General features: G+C 59.4%; 1 protein-coding gene across 7 annotated transcripts in view; it reads left to right on the top strand.

Moving 5' to 3' along the window:
* DNM2 (dynamin 2) overlaps positions 1-16,207 on the top strand; it is an 82,436-nt gene that overhangs the window by 64,399 nt on the left and 1,830 nt on the right. For all 7 annotated transcript variants that reach the window (XM_040629330.1, XM_040629328.1, XM_040629325.1 and 4 more), the window contains 6 exons: positions 3,579-3,692; positions 8,683-8,792; positions 11,414-11,525; positions 12,001-12,165; positions 14,331-14,563; positions 15,397-15,648. In XM_040629330.1, coding sequence (XP_040485264.1) covers positions 3,579-3,692; positions 8,683-8,792; positions 11,414-11,525; positions 12,001-12,165; positions 14,331-14,563; positions 15,397-15,648 — 986 coding nt within the window. The remainder of the gene's footprint in view (positions 1-3,578; positions 3,693-8,682; positions 8,793-11,413; positions 11,526-12,000; positions 12,166-14,330; positions 14,564-15,396; positions 15,649-16,207) is intronic.

Raw genomic sequence — 16,207 nt, 5'->3', positions numbered from 1 at the left:
TCTTTCCTTTGTGTCTCTCCCCAGCCCTATGCCAGGGACAGGCATAGCTAATCAATCCTGGCATTCTTTCCTGAGCATGCCACCACTCCCCATTCTGTGGCAGATGTGACTAACTGGTCAAAGAATTTTTTTTCCTGTATGATAACTTTGCACATGACATCCCTCTGACACCCATGAGAGACATGACTGATTGATCAGGGAACTCTCTCCTGGATGCTGCCACTATCCTTCTGTCCCCATGGCAGATACGATGATTGATCAGACTGTTCTGTTCCACTTGCTCCCTTCCTTGTATTTTGCCTGCGGCAGTCATCACTAATTGATCCTAGCACCCTTTCCGGCTGCGCCCTGAATGCTCACTTGGAATTCTCACTAAGGTGGCAGCTGCTGCCCACTGATCAGTGTGGCCTCCCACGATGAATGGTATTTGCCATCCCTGTTATAGGGAACACCTCCTCTCCATGTGTGGCCCAGCCCAGGCCAGCCCAGTGGGGAGCAGGTGCTGCTCCCATCTGAGAGGTGAGCTGTTTTCAAGGTGCTCACCTCCAGACAGCTGGCTCCAGCCCCAGCTCTCCACCTCAGAGAGCAAGGCCTGGGCCTCCTTCTCCAGGATGTTCTCCCACTGCCGGCACCTGAGGCGCCGGGCGGCCCAGCCGCTGCCCTCTGGCAGGGAACTTCTGGTGAGCCCCGGGGGACTTCACAGTAGCTGAGGCGATCCTGTGCCAGGGCTGTGCTGCACCTGGGGTCTGGAAGGTGCAGAGAGAACCAATGTTCGGCAGGGTCGGGTGGGGGCAGTGGCAGGAGGAATGGCTGGTCCTTAGGCCTGTAGTTCCCGCTTTTCCCCATGTCACCCCTCCCCCCCCCCCCCCCCCCCCCCCGGTCCTCNNNGAACTCAGAACCGTTTCTTCCCTCCAGACAGCCCTGGGGCCTGCTTCTCCTCGCACCCCAAGAGGTTTAGTCATTCTTTTCCTGCCAGATTCCCTGGCCCCAGCCACAAAGCCCAGCCCTGCCACGTCAGTCAAGGCCGTGGGCCCCTGGGTCTCCGAGCCATGGTTTCCATTCCTGCCCCAGGCGACTCAGGCCGAGACCATCACCCAGGAGTAGGCTGACCCACCCTGCCAGCGGGCCCCAGCTTGCTGCTTCCTGCCTGCTGCCCATGCTGCCCCTGGCGGCCCTTCCTCCTGTCCCTGGCGGGCCTGCATGCCTGTCGCTGTGCACCCTGGAGCGTGGGAGCCTGCCTGCCTCTTCTGTCCCCCCATGCCCTCCTTCTAAGCCAGGTCCCTGGGGCACAAGTCTGGCTTTTGGATGAGGAGGCTAAACTCCCTCTCCTCTAGACTCCGCACGTGTGTCTGCAGCCCACGGCTTGCACCTCCCCGGGGTGGGATTGTGTCTCTGACCCCACTTGGCTCCCACACGGACAGCTCTCTGGGCAGCTCGAGGGAAAGGGGACCTTGGAGGCTTCTCCAAGTCTACCCAGCAGCCTCCTGCCTCGAGGCTCAGATGTGCCATTCCGGGCACGGCCCCGGCAGTGCCTCTGCTCCGAGGTCCCCTCCACCCCGAGGCCACACACCCCACAGCATGGCCGGGGCCCTGTTTGCCAACTCAGCCTGCTTCTCACTGAGGGTGGAGGCAGGTGAGCCAGGCCCCTGAGGAGCAGGTGGGGGAACGTCTGCCCCCTTGGGAGCTGGACTGGGCCCCAGAGTAGAGAGAGCCCACCGTGTAAACATTTCTCTCCTGGGGAGCACCAATCACCGGCGTTCTCCACCTCCTCCCCCTCCCCTGGTGGTTATTGACTTAAGTTTAGGAGTACCTACTCTGCCTGGCCTGGGCTAGGACTAGGCAGGCCCTGCCCTGCCCCCCCTGGGGTAGGGAAGGGAGGAGCTGGTCTGAACACAGAGCGCGGCACCACTCTGGGGCGGGGTGTGGTTGCTGGAGCCAGGGACTCCTTCCCCAGGTCATAGGCAGGATGGCCTCGGGCCTGAGTCTGAAGACCAGCCTTGCCCCCAGGGTGACCAGACATCCCCCTTTGCCTGGGCCTGGGGGGTGTTCCCAGGACTCCAGATTCTCAGTGGTAAATCAGGGTGCCTTGGGAGGATGACCTTATTGGGGCTGGTGGCCACAGGTCTCCCCAGTGCTCTCATCATCACTAGGAAACCTTGAGAAGGGCTGCCTGGTGGGATCCCATGCTGTCCCCAGCCTGGGCAAAGGCTTCTGGGTAGTGCAGAGGTGCTTGGATATACTCTGGTCACCTCCAACCTTCATGGCCTCTGAGGCTTATTCCAGCCATCGGGGGCAGGTGGCCCTGTGAAGATTTAACAGGCTTGGGGGCAGGTCAGAGGGCAGGGGATGAAGTCTCTCTTGAGACCCACCCATTAGGAAGACATGTAGGCCCCAGAGTCATCCCTGGAGCCCCATCTCTGGTGCTTTTGCGACACTCCACCGTGGGGGGGGCTCCACACCAGTCCATCGCAGCTGTCGTTGGCCGCACCTCTGTAGCTTGGCCCAGTCTGTTGCTGCCTGGGCCCCAGGTGGCCCTGCCTGTGCCTCCATGTGCTTCCCGCTGCCCTGGGTTCCCCAGTCCAGAGTGATGGGTAGCTCCGGCCCACACATGCCTCCATGACCCAGGGAGCATAGGACCCTGGCCCCCCAGGCTGCCTACATGTAGCTGTCAGGTGAGTCCTCTGCGTAGGTCTGGGTTCTGGCTCCTACTCAGATGATCTCTGCAGCCAGACGATCCCCATCTGGGGATCTTCCAGCCAGAACTTTAACGTGTCAGAGAAAAGTAGGTCTGCCTCCAGGTTTGAAGCCAGCGTGGGGCGTGATGCCCTGCAGGTTGCCCAGGCCCAGACCTTTGGCCCCAGCCCCCTGGGTGGAAGCATCCCTTCCTCCTATACTCTGGAAGGAGCCTGTGGGGAACGGAGCCTCAGGACAGAGACTGGCCACGATTCCTGTTCAGAGCAGGTCCCTTTGCCCACCGAGTGTTCCCCCGAGTGAGCTGGGCAGGTGAGCCACCAGAAGGGGCAGCAGAGTTGACGCTGCGCATTGAGCCTCTGCTGGTCAGCCATGAAAGGAGAGAAAGAAGCACTCTTTTGCGGCAGTTCCTCAGCCTTCCAACAGCCGTTTTCCTGAGGGTGCAAGGGGCAGGGTCTGAAGGCGTCATGGTACCTGCGTCTTGCAGGTGTGGTTCCTCCGATGTCACATCCCATGTGACACACATACAGGCCTGGGACCTTCCCTTCTAGCTGGGCATACCCTGCCTGTTCTTGCCTGCACGAACTGAACCTAACCCCGTGTGCAGGGGGTCTCCTGCAGGGGGTCTCCCGGGGACCCGGTTCCCTGACAGCCCTGGGCCTGCGAGTGAGTGTGCGTGCCCTGTGTCTGTCTGCCTGGGTGTCCCATGTTGGTTGCCAGTGGGAAATGCTTAGGGGCAAGGTGGAGTTGGGTCGCCTGGCTTCGGGCTGGAGGTGTCCCTGCCCTGGTCCCTCTTCCTTCCTGGGGACAAGGGCACTGGCCGCTGCACAGGGGTGGGCCGGGCGGGGCGGCAGGCTTTGTCCTCTGAGCAGCACCCTCCCCCCCAGGTGATCCGCAGGGGCTGGCTGACCATCAACAACATCAGCCTGATGAAGGGCGGCTCCAAGGAGTACTGGTTTGTGCTGACTGCGGAGTCTCTATCCTGGTACAAGGATGAGGAGGTGAGTGGCTGGGGGGCAAGGCAGTGCGACTAGGATGGGGGGTGCTTACTTTGGTTCATCAAGAAAGGCTCCCTGAGCGCCACCAGTATCCCGGAGCTCCCGCAGAGAACGGTAATGGCCAGGCTGCATATCCTGACTCTCAAGGCCCCCTAGGGGTCCCGGATGGCAGCTTCTCCTCCAGGCAGGAAGGAAGATGGGGGAGTGGAGCCCTCAGCAGGCTAGGAACTGACCCCAGCCTCCAAAGTCACAGTGAGGCATCCCTGGCTCTCAGAGGGGGCAGGGCCCGAGGTCAGGGACTCAGGCTCACAGCCGGGCTGCTGAGGTGCTGGGGTTCCAACATCTACAACCTGCAAGGGCTCAGCCAGGCCCTTAGCCTCTTTAGGCCTCCGTTTCCCCATCTGTGAAGTGGGGCTGAATGGCCCCTGTGACGGGCCTAGCTATAGTGTCTGTCTTTCGAGTGGTCCACATGTGCTTGTCCTTATCCAAAGGCCGTGTGGAGGCCTCTGGGAACAGCGCCGGGAGCACTGACCACGGGGAGTGGCCTGCATGCTGCCTCACACTGCGTCATACTGCAGTCTCCATGACCTCGTGGGCAAGGTCTGCGAGTCCGGGGGTAGCCTCCAGCAGCGCCACTGTCTGGGTCCCTTTGCCTCTGCACAGGCCCATCCTCCCGTCCTGAGTGGCCCATCGCTTTGCTTCCTTCCCTTAACAACATGGTCGCGGCTTAGTGGCCCTGGAATGATGTCGCCCCAGGGTGACTGCCTGTTGCTGCTCTGTTGTGGGCTGGCTTTGCTTCTGAGGGTCACCAGCGAGGGTCACTGTGTTTCTCTCATTTTCCTGGGCCTACTGGCTCTCCCCATTGGCTGGGGTGATGTTAGGTGTCTGTGACAAGAGGCCCAAAGCGAAGACAGTGACGAAGACAGCAGTCTGTTTCTTTCCCGTGTCCGGGTGAGCTTGTCAGGCTTGTGCTGTGAGGCTGTCCCGGGCCCAAGCTCTGCCTTCCCCATTGTCACCTTAACATGTGGCTCCCCATCGAGGTCCCAGATCCCCTGTGCCCATCACATGTGGCCTCTAGCAGCTTGAAGAGGGAAAGAAGGGCCTGACGAGGAAGGTACATGCATCGCTCTGCTCACAGCCCTGACCAGAATCTAGTCACGTGGCCACTGTGTGTCCTGCCCACCAGGGATGGCACAGCTCATGTGCCTTGTGCCAGGCTTGCAGGCTTGGAGAGCCCACCATGGCCACATTTTGCTTAGGAAATCCTTGTACTCCATTTGTGGGTGAGGAATCGGGTCCCAAGCAGTGACTTGCCCTGTGTCACAGAGCGGGGAAGGGTCCCTGTCCTGAGAGACGCCTCAGCCCTGGCCTGGACCACTCCCTCAGGGCCCAGGCCAGACACGCTTCCTCTGAGAGGAGGGTGTTTAGGGGTGAGATGGCATCATCCCACTCAACACCAGGTCAGAGATTCATCCTGGAACCTTCCAGGAGCGTCGGGAACCCCGAGACTCCTGAAGGACCCTGTGTGGCCGCCATTTCTAAACCGGGGGAGGGCGTGTCCAGGGCCACAGAACGTCACGGGGTTGGGACATAGAGGGAGGGCGCCCCTGAAGGAACCCTCGTGGTCGGAGCAGGGAGCAGCTTCTCAAAATGGCCGGGGCGAGGGCGGGTGGGGATGACGCTTTCGCATTTTCTCCCTCCTTCCACCCCCGTGGTCTGAAACCCAGTCTGCTGTGGTACATCAGCTGCCAGGCTGGCCGAGGGCGGTCTCCACCTTGGGCCCCGGCCTCTCCGCCCAGGGTGGGAGTGCCGGGCTTGGCCACAGCCTTGGGCAGCTGTAGAGGGACTTGTGGGCCCAAACCCCGTCCTCGCAGTCCCCCGCCAGTCCAGTTTTCAGAGCTGCTCCTCGCAGTGTGGGAGAGGCTGCTTGGTTTTGCCCTCGTGCGGGGGTCGAGAGCGGGAGCCGCAGACCCTCCGGTGGGCCCAGAGCAGAGGCACGGAAGCGCCGGGCGGGAGGAGGGGGAGCGGCCGCCGGCAGTGACGAGAACCAGCAGGCCCGGGAGAGGGGCCCTGTGTGCACCCCAGACACAAAGCAGGCTCAGGTCGGGAAGGGCAGGGGCCGGATCCCCGCGGAGCCGGGACCCGCAGAGTCGCACATGTGGCAGCTTCCCCCTGAACTTGAGGCCACCTTGTCAGAGACTCCTCAGAGAGGCAACGCGTATTCCTTTATTTTGAAAAACCTCCGAGAGGAAGCAGTTACAGTGCGGGGTAGGAACGGGGGACCGATCCGCCAGAGCCCCCCACCCCTCCATGGACGGCAGGCTCCCTCTGCCTCTCCCTGGCACCTCGTCTCCCACCCAGGCCCTTCTCGACTCCCCAGTCTTTTGTCCAAGTCCCCACCGCGGTGGGAAGCAGGGCGCTGGGCGACCACACTCACCTCCGGGTCCCCCTCGCGGTGGAGACGGCAGCGGGTGTGGGGGTGCCGGTCCTGACGCGCCGCTCGCCCGAGCCCAGCCTAACCAATGTGCAGACTACTGTACACATTCAGAGCCCCCTGAACAGGTAGTCTGAACACTGGGTTGGCGGGGCCGGCTGTCCATCCTGCAGCCCCCCCCCCCGCCCCCGGGGCTAGTAGGGCCGCCGCGCCCTGGCCCCTCCGAGCAGGCGAGGAGGCCCCTGCCTGCGCCGATCCGCTTCGTCTCTTCTGACGTGGCACGACTGGGGCCGGCTCGCATCTGGAGAAAGTTGTGGGTTTGCAGGAAATCCTAAGGAGGGGGTTGGGGAGCGGGTGGGCGTGGGCAGGAGGGAGGGTTTGGGTCCGTGGCCTCTGTGTGCCGGCGGAGGTCTCTTTGGGGGTCGGGTGGGGGCGGGGTGCACGCACGCCTCCGTGTCTCTGTGTGTGTTTGTGTTCTGTGTGTGCGTGTCAGCAGCATCAGGAAGGCAGCCGCCGCGCTCTGGGCGGAATCACACTATAAACAGTTCCAGATGTGGCATCTCGCTCGGGGCCCAGAAGGACTGTGACTCAGTTACTTGGCCTGGCTGGCTGGCTGGAAGCTTCCTGCCTCCTGACACAGCAGGGTGGGGGCAGCCAAGGCCCTTCCACCATCTTCTGGGCGGGGAACCCCTGCCCGGGCCCCTTCTAAAGCCCCCAAGACTTTAGCAGGTTGGTGGGGCCCTGGGCCTTACCTGGAGCCTTTCTTTGCCACGCTCCGCCCTTGGACTCCCAGAATGCAGCATGAACGGAGGTTTCCCACCTCCGTGGCCCCCGGCCCTCTTTTCTGCCCCTCACTGCAGCTCGGCCGGAAGGAGCACTCTGCCCTGCTTCCTCCTCTGCCAGAGCCCAGTGAATGGACTCTAGAGCCGTTAAGAGTGAGAGACAGACGCACAGAAGAAAACCCTAGTGCCTCATCCACTCGCCTTAATCCTCACCTCGCACAAGGAGCGCAGGACTCCTGTCTGCCTTTGATGGATGAGGAAACTGAGGCAGAAAGGGACAGTGGCTTGCTCAAGAGCACATGGCCAGTGAGAGGCAGAGCCCATCTGAGCTCCTAAGGCTGCAGGGCCGAGCCCATGCGCCAAGGCTGCTGCTCACACCTGCCTCTGTTTCTGTCCTGAAATTTGGAGCCAGCCCCCACCTGCCAGGGAGCCCCTGGCCCCCTTCCCCTTGAGCACTGTAGCTGCTCTGAAATTTGGAGGCAGCAGCCATGTTGGGCTTTTTCTGGGGTCTTCTGGTACATAGGGACAAAACAGGTGAAAAAAAGTGAACTCTCCCTGGTGAGGGGGAAGGGGTCACCTCTCCCAAGATGCCCGGATGTAAAAGGAAGGGTAGTGGGCAAAACCTGGCTTTGGGGCACATGGACCTGGCTTCTGAAGTCCCATTATGGCCCACTCCCCCTGGTATGTGCCCTGAGCAGCTACCTTCCCTCTCTGAGCGCAGTGCTTCCTGGGCAGGGACAGGGAAGGTCTGGAGCAGCTGTGGGTCATGTGGGCATGGGAGCCAGGGCATCCTGATAGACCCTGATGCTGTTCTCTGGTTTCCTGATGTAGAAAACTCATTAATGGACCCCCCCAGGTTACCCCATGGGGAGGTCTAAGATGATGCCCATGCAGGGGCCCAGCCCCACACTGGGGGTACAGTAGGTGCTTAGCCACCGTCGCTGAGTAAACATTGGCTTCTGTGACACACATCCGCTCTGAGCTGCTTCCCCAGCAGTCATCAGGACTGAGTGCCGGGCACTCAGTGGGCACTTCCTGAACAGGGCTGCCCTTAGGAAGTGAATGACACTTCTCTGGCTTTGGAACTCAAGTATCACCTCGAGGGGGCTCACTTTCCAGCTCCCGGGAACATCTGAAGCTGGTGAATTTTAAATCCCAGCCCCACCCCTGAATCGTTGCCTGCCCCGCTTTGCCTCAGTCTCCCCTCTCTGTAAAATGGGATCACAGTGGTGAGGATACAGGTTCAGTTATAGGCTCATTGTGAAGATGTAGTAGTTAACAGTTTCGTTCATGCAAGCTGGTGGAGAAGGGGTTGGATTCTGGGTAGACTGAAAACTGGCCAATGTTGAGTATCCGCGGTGTGTCAGCAGTGAACCAAAGCAACAGGAGTGCCCGGCCTTGAGGAACTGACAGATCAGGCCGGGTGACAGACGGTAGCCTAAGTCCATGAGCAAGATACTGTGATGTGTCCTGTTACATGAGGGGAAGTACCAAGAGGAGGAGGAGGATGGGGCGGGGGCGAGAGAGAGAGTGTGAGAGTGCGTGTGTGTGTGTGTGTGTGTGTGTGTGCGCGCGCACGCGCGCACGTGCAGGGTAGGGACAGGGCAGGCCTCTCCAGGAGAGTCCCCTTTGCCCAGAAACCTGAAGGGCGCACGTGGGAGCCATGTGGTCATTGGGAGGAAGAGCATTCCAGCAAAGGCCCTGGGGTGGCATCCAGCCCAGGGCATCCTCAGATCCTCAGTACAGTCCATGGTGACCCCTCCCCTTCCACCCTCAGGAGAAGGAGAAGAAGTACATGCTGCCTCTGGACAACCTTAAAATCCGCGATGTGGAGAAAGGCTTCATGTCCAACAAGCACGTCTTCGCCATCTTCAACACGGAGCAGAGGTGAGGGCCCACTGGGCTGAGGTCACTAGCCTCGTTCGGTCATTCAGCATCCACTGAGCGCTTTCTGCATAAAGTCCCTGCCCTGGAGTCTCATGTTCTAGAAAGGGAATCAAGTAAAAAGCAGAAACCTGCCATGGGGGTGCTTCCAGCGTGTGGTCAGGGAAGATCTCTCTGGGCAGAGACATGAAGTGATGCGGGAGCCATAGCAGGTTCTGAGCAGAAGAGGGACCGGCCCTGGCTCGGGTGCTCACGGGCTCCCCCTGGTGGCTATGGGGGGGAACAGGGGTCAGGGCCAGATCTGGGAGACCAGGGCTGATTGAATGGCATCCGTCCAGGGGGAACGGATATTGGGGTGCGGGGCCCAGGCCGGGTGGGGCTGAGGACTTAGAGGAGGAGGCAGCCTCTTCTGAGAGTCAGAGCTGAGCAAACCTCTGGATGCAGGTGCAAGAGAAGAAGGCGTTTCCTGGGGACCCTGAGCACCCACAGGGACCGAGCTGCCCTCGCCGAGATGGGGAAGGCAGAGGCAGAGTAGGCTTGGTGACGGTCAGGGACTGGGTTTGGGCCACACGGAGGGAGAGGGACGTGTGAGACACCACACTGGGGAGTCAGGGAGGCAGCTGTGCAGATATAAGAATCTGGTGTTCTGGAACGAGCTCCAGTCGGTGTAAACTGGGGCGTTGTTACTGCATGGCAGTGTTCAAAGTCCTAGATGGGGTGAGACCCCTGGGTGAGTGTAGACAGAGAAGAGAAGGGCCCAGGAGGCCCTTGGTGAATCGACCCATTGGGGGGAGACATTAGCAAAAACAAAGATGCTTTTCTCAGCGTGAGAAGAGGCCCAGCTCTGGCAGGAGGTCCGAGAGCAGGAGGAAGGGCTGAGTGTGGACACAGGACTCCCACATGCCCTCACCCAGGAACCAGGGAGCACCTAAGTCAGGGGCTGGCTGTCAGCTAAGGTCTGGTGGTTTTTCATGACTGACCAGGAGGCACCGACATCCTCCCTGCTGCCCCAGGACCACCTTTCCTGCTGCCCATCACTCCCACACTCCCAACGGTTCGAGGCAAGCCTCATGTCACATTTGGTGTAAGAATAGCTCAGTCCCGGTTTGTTCTGGGCTGGCCTAAAGCTTTGGGGCCCACTTTGGCCATCAGCTGGCTCCAAAAACCTTTGTATCCCTTCGGCTCCTCCCTCTGCACCCCCCACCTCCCCTGCCTAAGAAGCCTGTGGGAGAACCTGGCTTTTGTCCTGGGACAGGCCTGCTGGGAGGCTCTTCCTTTCTGCGCACAGGGCAGCTGTCCTGCCTCCCTGGCCCCTGATCCCCTGTGCAAGGCGGTGAAGATCATACCTAATGTAGCATGTAGGAGTGAGCTCAGGAAAGCCAGAATAATAGTCATGGAAACAAGACAGAAGTTTGGGTTTTCTATGGCTTTACTATCCAGGGCAGGTGGGGCAACTCCACAGGCATCCAGGCCCAGGTGCTCCTACTCCTAAGCCTTCCTCCTTCTCTTCCAAGATGGCTGCCCAGGGTCCAGCATCACGATGTTCCAGGCAGTACTAGGGAGGAGGAGAAGGAGCAACAAAGGCGTGCCTCTCACTCGCTAAAATTCCTTCCTGAAGTCCAAGGGCAGCCCTCACAGACGGCTAGCCAGCTGTGGCTCCGTCACGAGGCCGTGACTAACCTCAGACTCACACAGAAGCTCTGGGATGACTTGGCCGTTTTGAGTGTACCTGCTTGTGGGACAGGATGGCGTGTGTGCGGCACAGATCCTGGCCTACGGAACACCGTCCGTAAATGCCATCCATAAATAGTGTCCATCCGCTTTTCCCCCAGCTTGTGGCTCTGCGCCTGCCTTCTGCTCGCAGACCCCCATTTGCCCAGCAGCTCACGTGCCTTGGCGGGGAGTCTCAGTCCTGTCCTTGGACAGCTGCATAGCCCTCCATCCCCCCAGCCCAGCCCCCAGGAATCGGGGCACATTCTAGACCTTCACTATCCAATGCAGTAGCCAGCGGCTGGTCTCACTTAGCGATTTAAATGTAAATTGACTGAAATAAAATGCAACCTAAATTAACTTCCTTCGTCACCCTAGCCCTATTCGCGCTGCTCACAGAGAACCCTCCTTTGCTCTTTGCTACCACGGCCAACAGCAGCAGTTGAGAACGATTCTGCCATCATGGAATGTTCTCGGGGACAACTTTGCTATAGCCTCCCTGAGAACACCTTGATGGGAGCTGCCCAACCAGGGGTGTTGAGGGACACCTGCCCGCTTCTGAGAGTATCTTTGGCAGCCTTTGGCCCCCACAGGAGAACATAAGAGAGGAGCAGTTCCCAGAGAAAAGAGAGGTGTCTACTGAACCCACAAAAACCAAACCCCACGGATGCTGCTAGATGCAGATGCTCGCTGAGCATGTGCTCTGCCCTTGGCACGGTTCTGGGTGCTGTAGGCATGGACTTGGTCCTCCATCAGCCCAGCAGGGTGTAGGTGCTACTGCCATCCCGGGGCCTCAGTTGTGCCTGGGTCAGGTGTGAGTCCCCGCCTGTCAGACCGCAGAGCCCACGCTACGGCTCCTGCGCTCGCCAGGCCCGTGGGCAGAGTCAAGAACGTGCCTCTTCCTCTCACTGTAGGAATGTCTACAAGGACCTTCGGCAGATCGAGCTGGCCTGTGACTCCCAGGAGGATGTGGACAGCTGGAAGGCCTCGTTCCTCCGAGCCGGGGTCTACCCCGAGAAGGACCAGGTGAGGAGCTGCCCTGCCCGGCCGACGCATCTTGGACTGAGCTGACTCCTCCTGGGAGAGGAAGGGGTCTAGCGTCTTGCTGGGTGGGTCATTTCTAGGCACGTAGCCTGTACTCTCTTGAGCAAACAAAGGAGAAAGGGGGAGAGGGTTTTGCCATCAGGGCACAGAAGGTTCTCCAACCAAAGCCAAGGCCAGGGAGATACATGGCTTGAGATCTCATCTTTCTTGTTCCCTCTCCTCCTCCTGTCCTTGAGGTGGAGTGAACGTGGCTGCCCTCGGCCCCCAAATTAACATGTTCCAGTCCCTAGGTGAGAGGGTCAAATCACCTTGGGCCGTGGTCACCCCAGGTCCAGGCAGCTGAGGCCAGGGGCAGGCAGGGGCATCCCCAGAAAGCCAGTGGTAGGCAGGAAGGGGGGCTCCCCACGCTCGCCTCAGGTCACGGTCACCCCTCACCGTCTGCTGTCTCCCCCTGCAGGCAGAAAACGAGGATGGAGTCCAGGAGAACACCTTCTCCATGGACCCGCAGCTCGAGCGGCAGGTGGAGACCATTCGCAACCTGGTGGACTCCTATGTGGCCATCATCAACAAGTCCATCCGCGACCTCATGCCAAAGACCATCATGCACCTCATGATCAACAACGTGAGTGCCCGGCCCGCTAGGGGCTGCCCGTCTCGGGGGGAAGGGGCCGGGGCAGCCACACCCAGATTTGGCCTGGACATGGTTTGGTTTATTTTTTAAAGCTTTTATGTTTTTATTTGAAAGCGTGTGAGAGAGGGAGGGAGAGCATGAGTGGGGGGGGGGCAGAGGGAGAAGCAGACTCCCCACTGAGCAACTAGCGCGATGCAGGACTTGATATCAGCACCCTGGGATCATGACCTGAGCCGAAGGCAGACGCCCAACCGACTGAGCCCCCCAGGCGCCCCCACACAGTATAAAATGTAAAATTAGAGTGAGTCACTACCTTTTTAACATCAGGATTCTCAGCCTCTCTTGGGAGATTGGAAGGTGCAGGCCACATGGGGCCCACTCCATTTACTTAGGTACTTGAAGCTAGGAGAGGGACCGCTGTCATCTCCATTTTATAGACAGGACGAGGCCCAGCAAGGTCAACAAACCTGCCCTGAGTCACTCAGGGGAGGTGGAATTAAAACCCAGACTGAGTATGTCCCTAACCGTGGCCTCCTGTTGGCCTGCAGCCCAGCCCACCTTCCCTCGGGGGCATTACCTGCCTCCCCCAGGGCCCCCGAGACGCTTGGGGCTTTGGGCTCCTCTTTGCTGAAATGCAGCTGTGCTAACGTCTCTGGCTCTAGGTTGCTGGGAGGGTGCGGGGACTCCTGCCTCAGGCCTTGAGCTCAGCTAGGCACTCAGGCATCTGTGTAGACCGGGTTTGGTTTATGTCGTGCCTATAAAAGCTCTCTGTGTAACAAGCAAAAATCCCAAACCCCTTCTTCCTCGCTGTTCTTCTCGAGCTCCTTGGGGCGAGCACTGTTTCGTGGTGTGCTGCTGTGTTCTTCGCATATAAATGGAGTTTCTCATATACTTGCTGCTGCCGCTCTGAAATTTAAAATGCATATGTGGTTTGGCCTCAAAGTTCTGTTGGCAGGAATTTTCCCCACAGAGACCTTTGCCCATATTCCAGTTGAGCACATACGTGCTTAGTTTTTTAGCATTGTTGTGTAGTGGCCAAAGATTGGAAATCTGTATCCCCTTAGGAGAATCCATGTAATTTATAGGCATTCTAGCAAAAAGCAGCAGCAGCGGGGGTCTCCAGGTTGATAATAACTCTCACTCACAAAGTGGAAAACAATGGAGCATAACAGAATGTAAGGAGGGCTCCATTTGTCTGAAAGGGGAGGGAAAAGAAACTCTCAAGCATGGTCATTTTTGCAGATGCTGAAAGTTCGTCTGGGAAAAGTCAACATCTGTTCTTAAAAAAGACAATGGTAGAAGGAGTGTTCTGTTATGAGCCTGCATGTTTCAGTCTCAGAACCACTCTTGCCCTGAATGGGGAAGCTCCAGAGGCATCCCCTCCAAAATGAAGAACAAGTTGGCCATCTCCACTTGTGTTTAAAATTTTCCTGAGGGGCGCCTGGGTGGCTCAGTCGGTTGAGTGTCCGACTCTTGATTTCAACTCAGGTCATGATCTCAGGGTCCTGGGATCTAGTCCCACATCAGTCTCCGTGCTTAGCGGGGAGTCTGCGGGATCTCTCTCCCTCTTCCTCTGCTCCTCCCCCTGCTTGCACGCAGTCTCTTTCCCTCTCTAAAATGAATAAATAAAAATCTTAAAACAAACAAGCAAACAAACTTTCTTGCAGAGCTACTAGCCAGTGCAGTTTGATCGGAAAAATCATTTAGAGGTGTGAAACACTGACAAAAAGTAGGAAAACTGGATCCTAGTTGGAGAAGCTCCTGGACACACGAACACGTACCTAGAAACTCCATAAAAGTAACTGGAAAAACTCCTGTATCCTGTTAGAGGTTTTAGGAAGGAACAAAGTATAAAATTAACAGAAACTATAACGAAAGTTAGTTTGAAGACAACAAATAAGAGGAAGAACAACAGTAAAAGAGGCAGGATTCAAGTTTAATAAGCGTCTTGTGGAATAGGCTGGAAGGACACGTGACGGGGCCCCCGACAGACGCGGCAGACAGCTGGGTAGAACGCTCACCCGCGTTTCCAACATCGTACACGTCGTACAGTAAAGCTAAAGACCAGACAGCCCACCGAGTGTGGCGGGTGCTTTTGCGCCAGTCGTAACGGCAGGTGTGGGGGACGCCCTGACCTCTCTGCCCCTTGCCCCCAGACAAAGGCCTTCATCCACCACGAGCTGCTGGCCTACCTGTACTCCTCAGCGGACCAGAGCAGCCTCATGGAGGAGTCGGCCGACCAGGCCCAGCGGCGGGACGACATGCTGCGCATGTACCATGCGCTCAAGGAGGCCCTCAACATCATCGGGGACATTAGCACCAGCACCGTGTCCACGCCTGTTCCCCCGCCCGTCGATGACACCTGGCTCCAGAGCACCACCAGCCACAGGTCCGAGCAGCCTGGGCACCTGTAGTGTGCGGAGGCTGCCGCCTGCGGGTCCCCGGTCCCCCACCACCACCGCCGTGTGTCCTGTCAGGGCCCGGCCCAGGGGCGAGTAGGGGGAAGGGGCCTGGTCACAGTGGGAGCTGCTACCTGGCCCGGGCCTGAAGCGACAAGTAGAAGGGTTGGGTGGAAGGCCCATCTGACTCCTGATGTTTTCCATTGGTTAAGCCCCAGTGGAAGCCCGAGAGGCCAGGGCAGGCAGGGGCCATGGGATCATCATCCTGGAGCACGGAGCACAGGCAAGAATGGCAGGTTGGGGAGGGTCTGCAGGAACAGCCGGAGGCCATGACTGGCCTATCCCTGGCCCCCCCCAACCACCTCAGAGCTGTTGGATGCAAATAAGATGCTGGCGTGGGCAATGCAGAGCATCAGACAGGGACACGCAACCAGTGACAGGGCAGGTATCCGGAGGAGAGAGGGTTGGTCAAGGGAATCTCCTAGAAGGTGCCGGCCCTGCTGAGGCCTCAAGGAGCCATGGAGTTCCTTAGGGAGAGGGCATAGTGGGTGCTCCGGCTCAGGGGAGCCTGTGGGGTGCCCAGGGCAGGGGCTTCAAGGCCCTGTAGCCTCTGGAGGCACTGGACTTGAGTCAGGGCTGGGTTCTGGAAGGATCTTTGGCTAATGAGGGTGGATTGGAGGAGGCAGGGAAGCGGCACCTCCCAGGGTGGTAGCCACTGCCAGCCTGCGCCACACCCTGGCCACCTTGGGTTTCCACAGCTACCCTGGCAAGGCTGGTGCTCCCCACCCCCTTCTCCGGCTCACACCCTCTCCTTCCTCCACAGCCCCACTCCACAGCGCCGACCCATGTCCAGCGTGCATCCCCCAGGCCGGCCCCCAGCAGTGAGAGGCCCGACCCCAGGGCCCCCTCTGATTCCGGTGCCAGTGGGGGCAGCAGCTTCCTTTGCCGCGCCCCCCATCCCGTCCAGGCCAGGACCCCAGAGCGTGTTTGCCAACAGTGACCCCTTCTCGGCCCCGCCTCAGATCCCGTCTCGGCCGGCTCGGATTCCACCCGGTATCCCGCCTGGAGTGCCCAGGTAAGGCTGGACTCCCCCTCACTGCCCACCACTAGAGCCACCAGCCCGCGCCCTGGGGCCTCTCCTTGAATCTATGGACTCTCCTTGTGCCCTGAGGGGAATAGAGTATTCACCCCTTTTGGGTGGTGTGAAGACTAAGGCCCAGAGCGGCCAACTTGCTTGCCCAAAGTCACAGAGTGGTGGGGAGTCAGGGTCACTCCAGGGCTCCCAGGCCTGTCCTCTGCCTGAGCGGGTGGCCCACCACACAGATTGGGACTCCTCACACAGGGCCCCTTCTGGTTTTGGCCTTTGTTTCCTTACTGAGGACACACACATGAGCCATCGCACACCCCTGCCCTGCCTCACTCCAGCCTGCAGGCCAGTCTGTTCTCCACACTTCTCCTGTGAGGAACCCAAGGTCTGGGGTGGGTGGGAACTCACCCGGAGTCACACAGCAAGCTCCTTCGTGGCAATCCGGCAGCCTTCAGAGCGTCGGGCATGGGGCAGCACCCTGGGGCGGGGGTTGTGGGGCCTGGGTGCCCTCCCTGGTCCTACTTATGGCCTCACTGCCATCCCCCCC

This window comes from Ursus maritimus, unplaced genomic scaffold (genome assembly GCF_017311325.1).
Source record: "Ursus maritimus isolate PB19 unplaced genomic scaffold, ASM1731132v1 scaffold_14, whole genome shotgun sequence".
Classification (NCBI taxonomy): Eukaryota; Metazoa; Chordata; class Mammalia; order Carnivora; family Ursidae; genus Ursus; species Ursus maritimus.
Note: the sequence above shows the minus strand (reverse complement) of the source record. Positions and strands in the feature narration are given on the sequence as shown.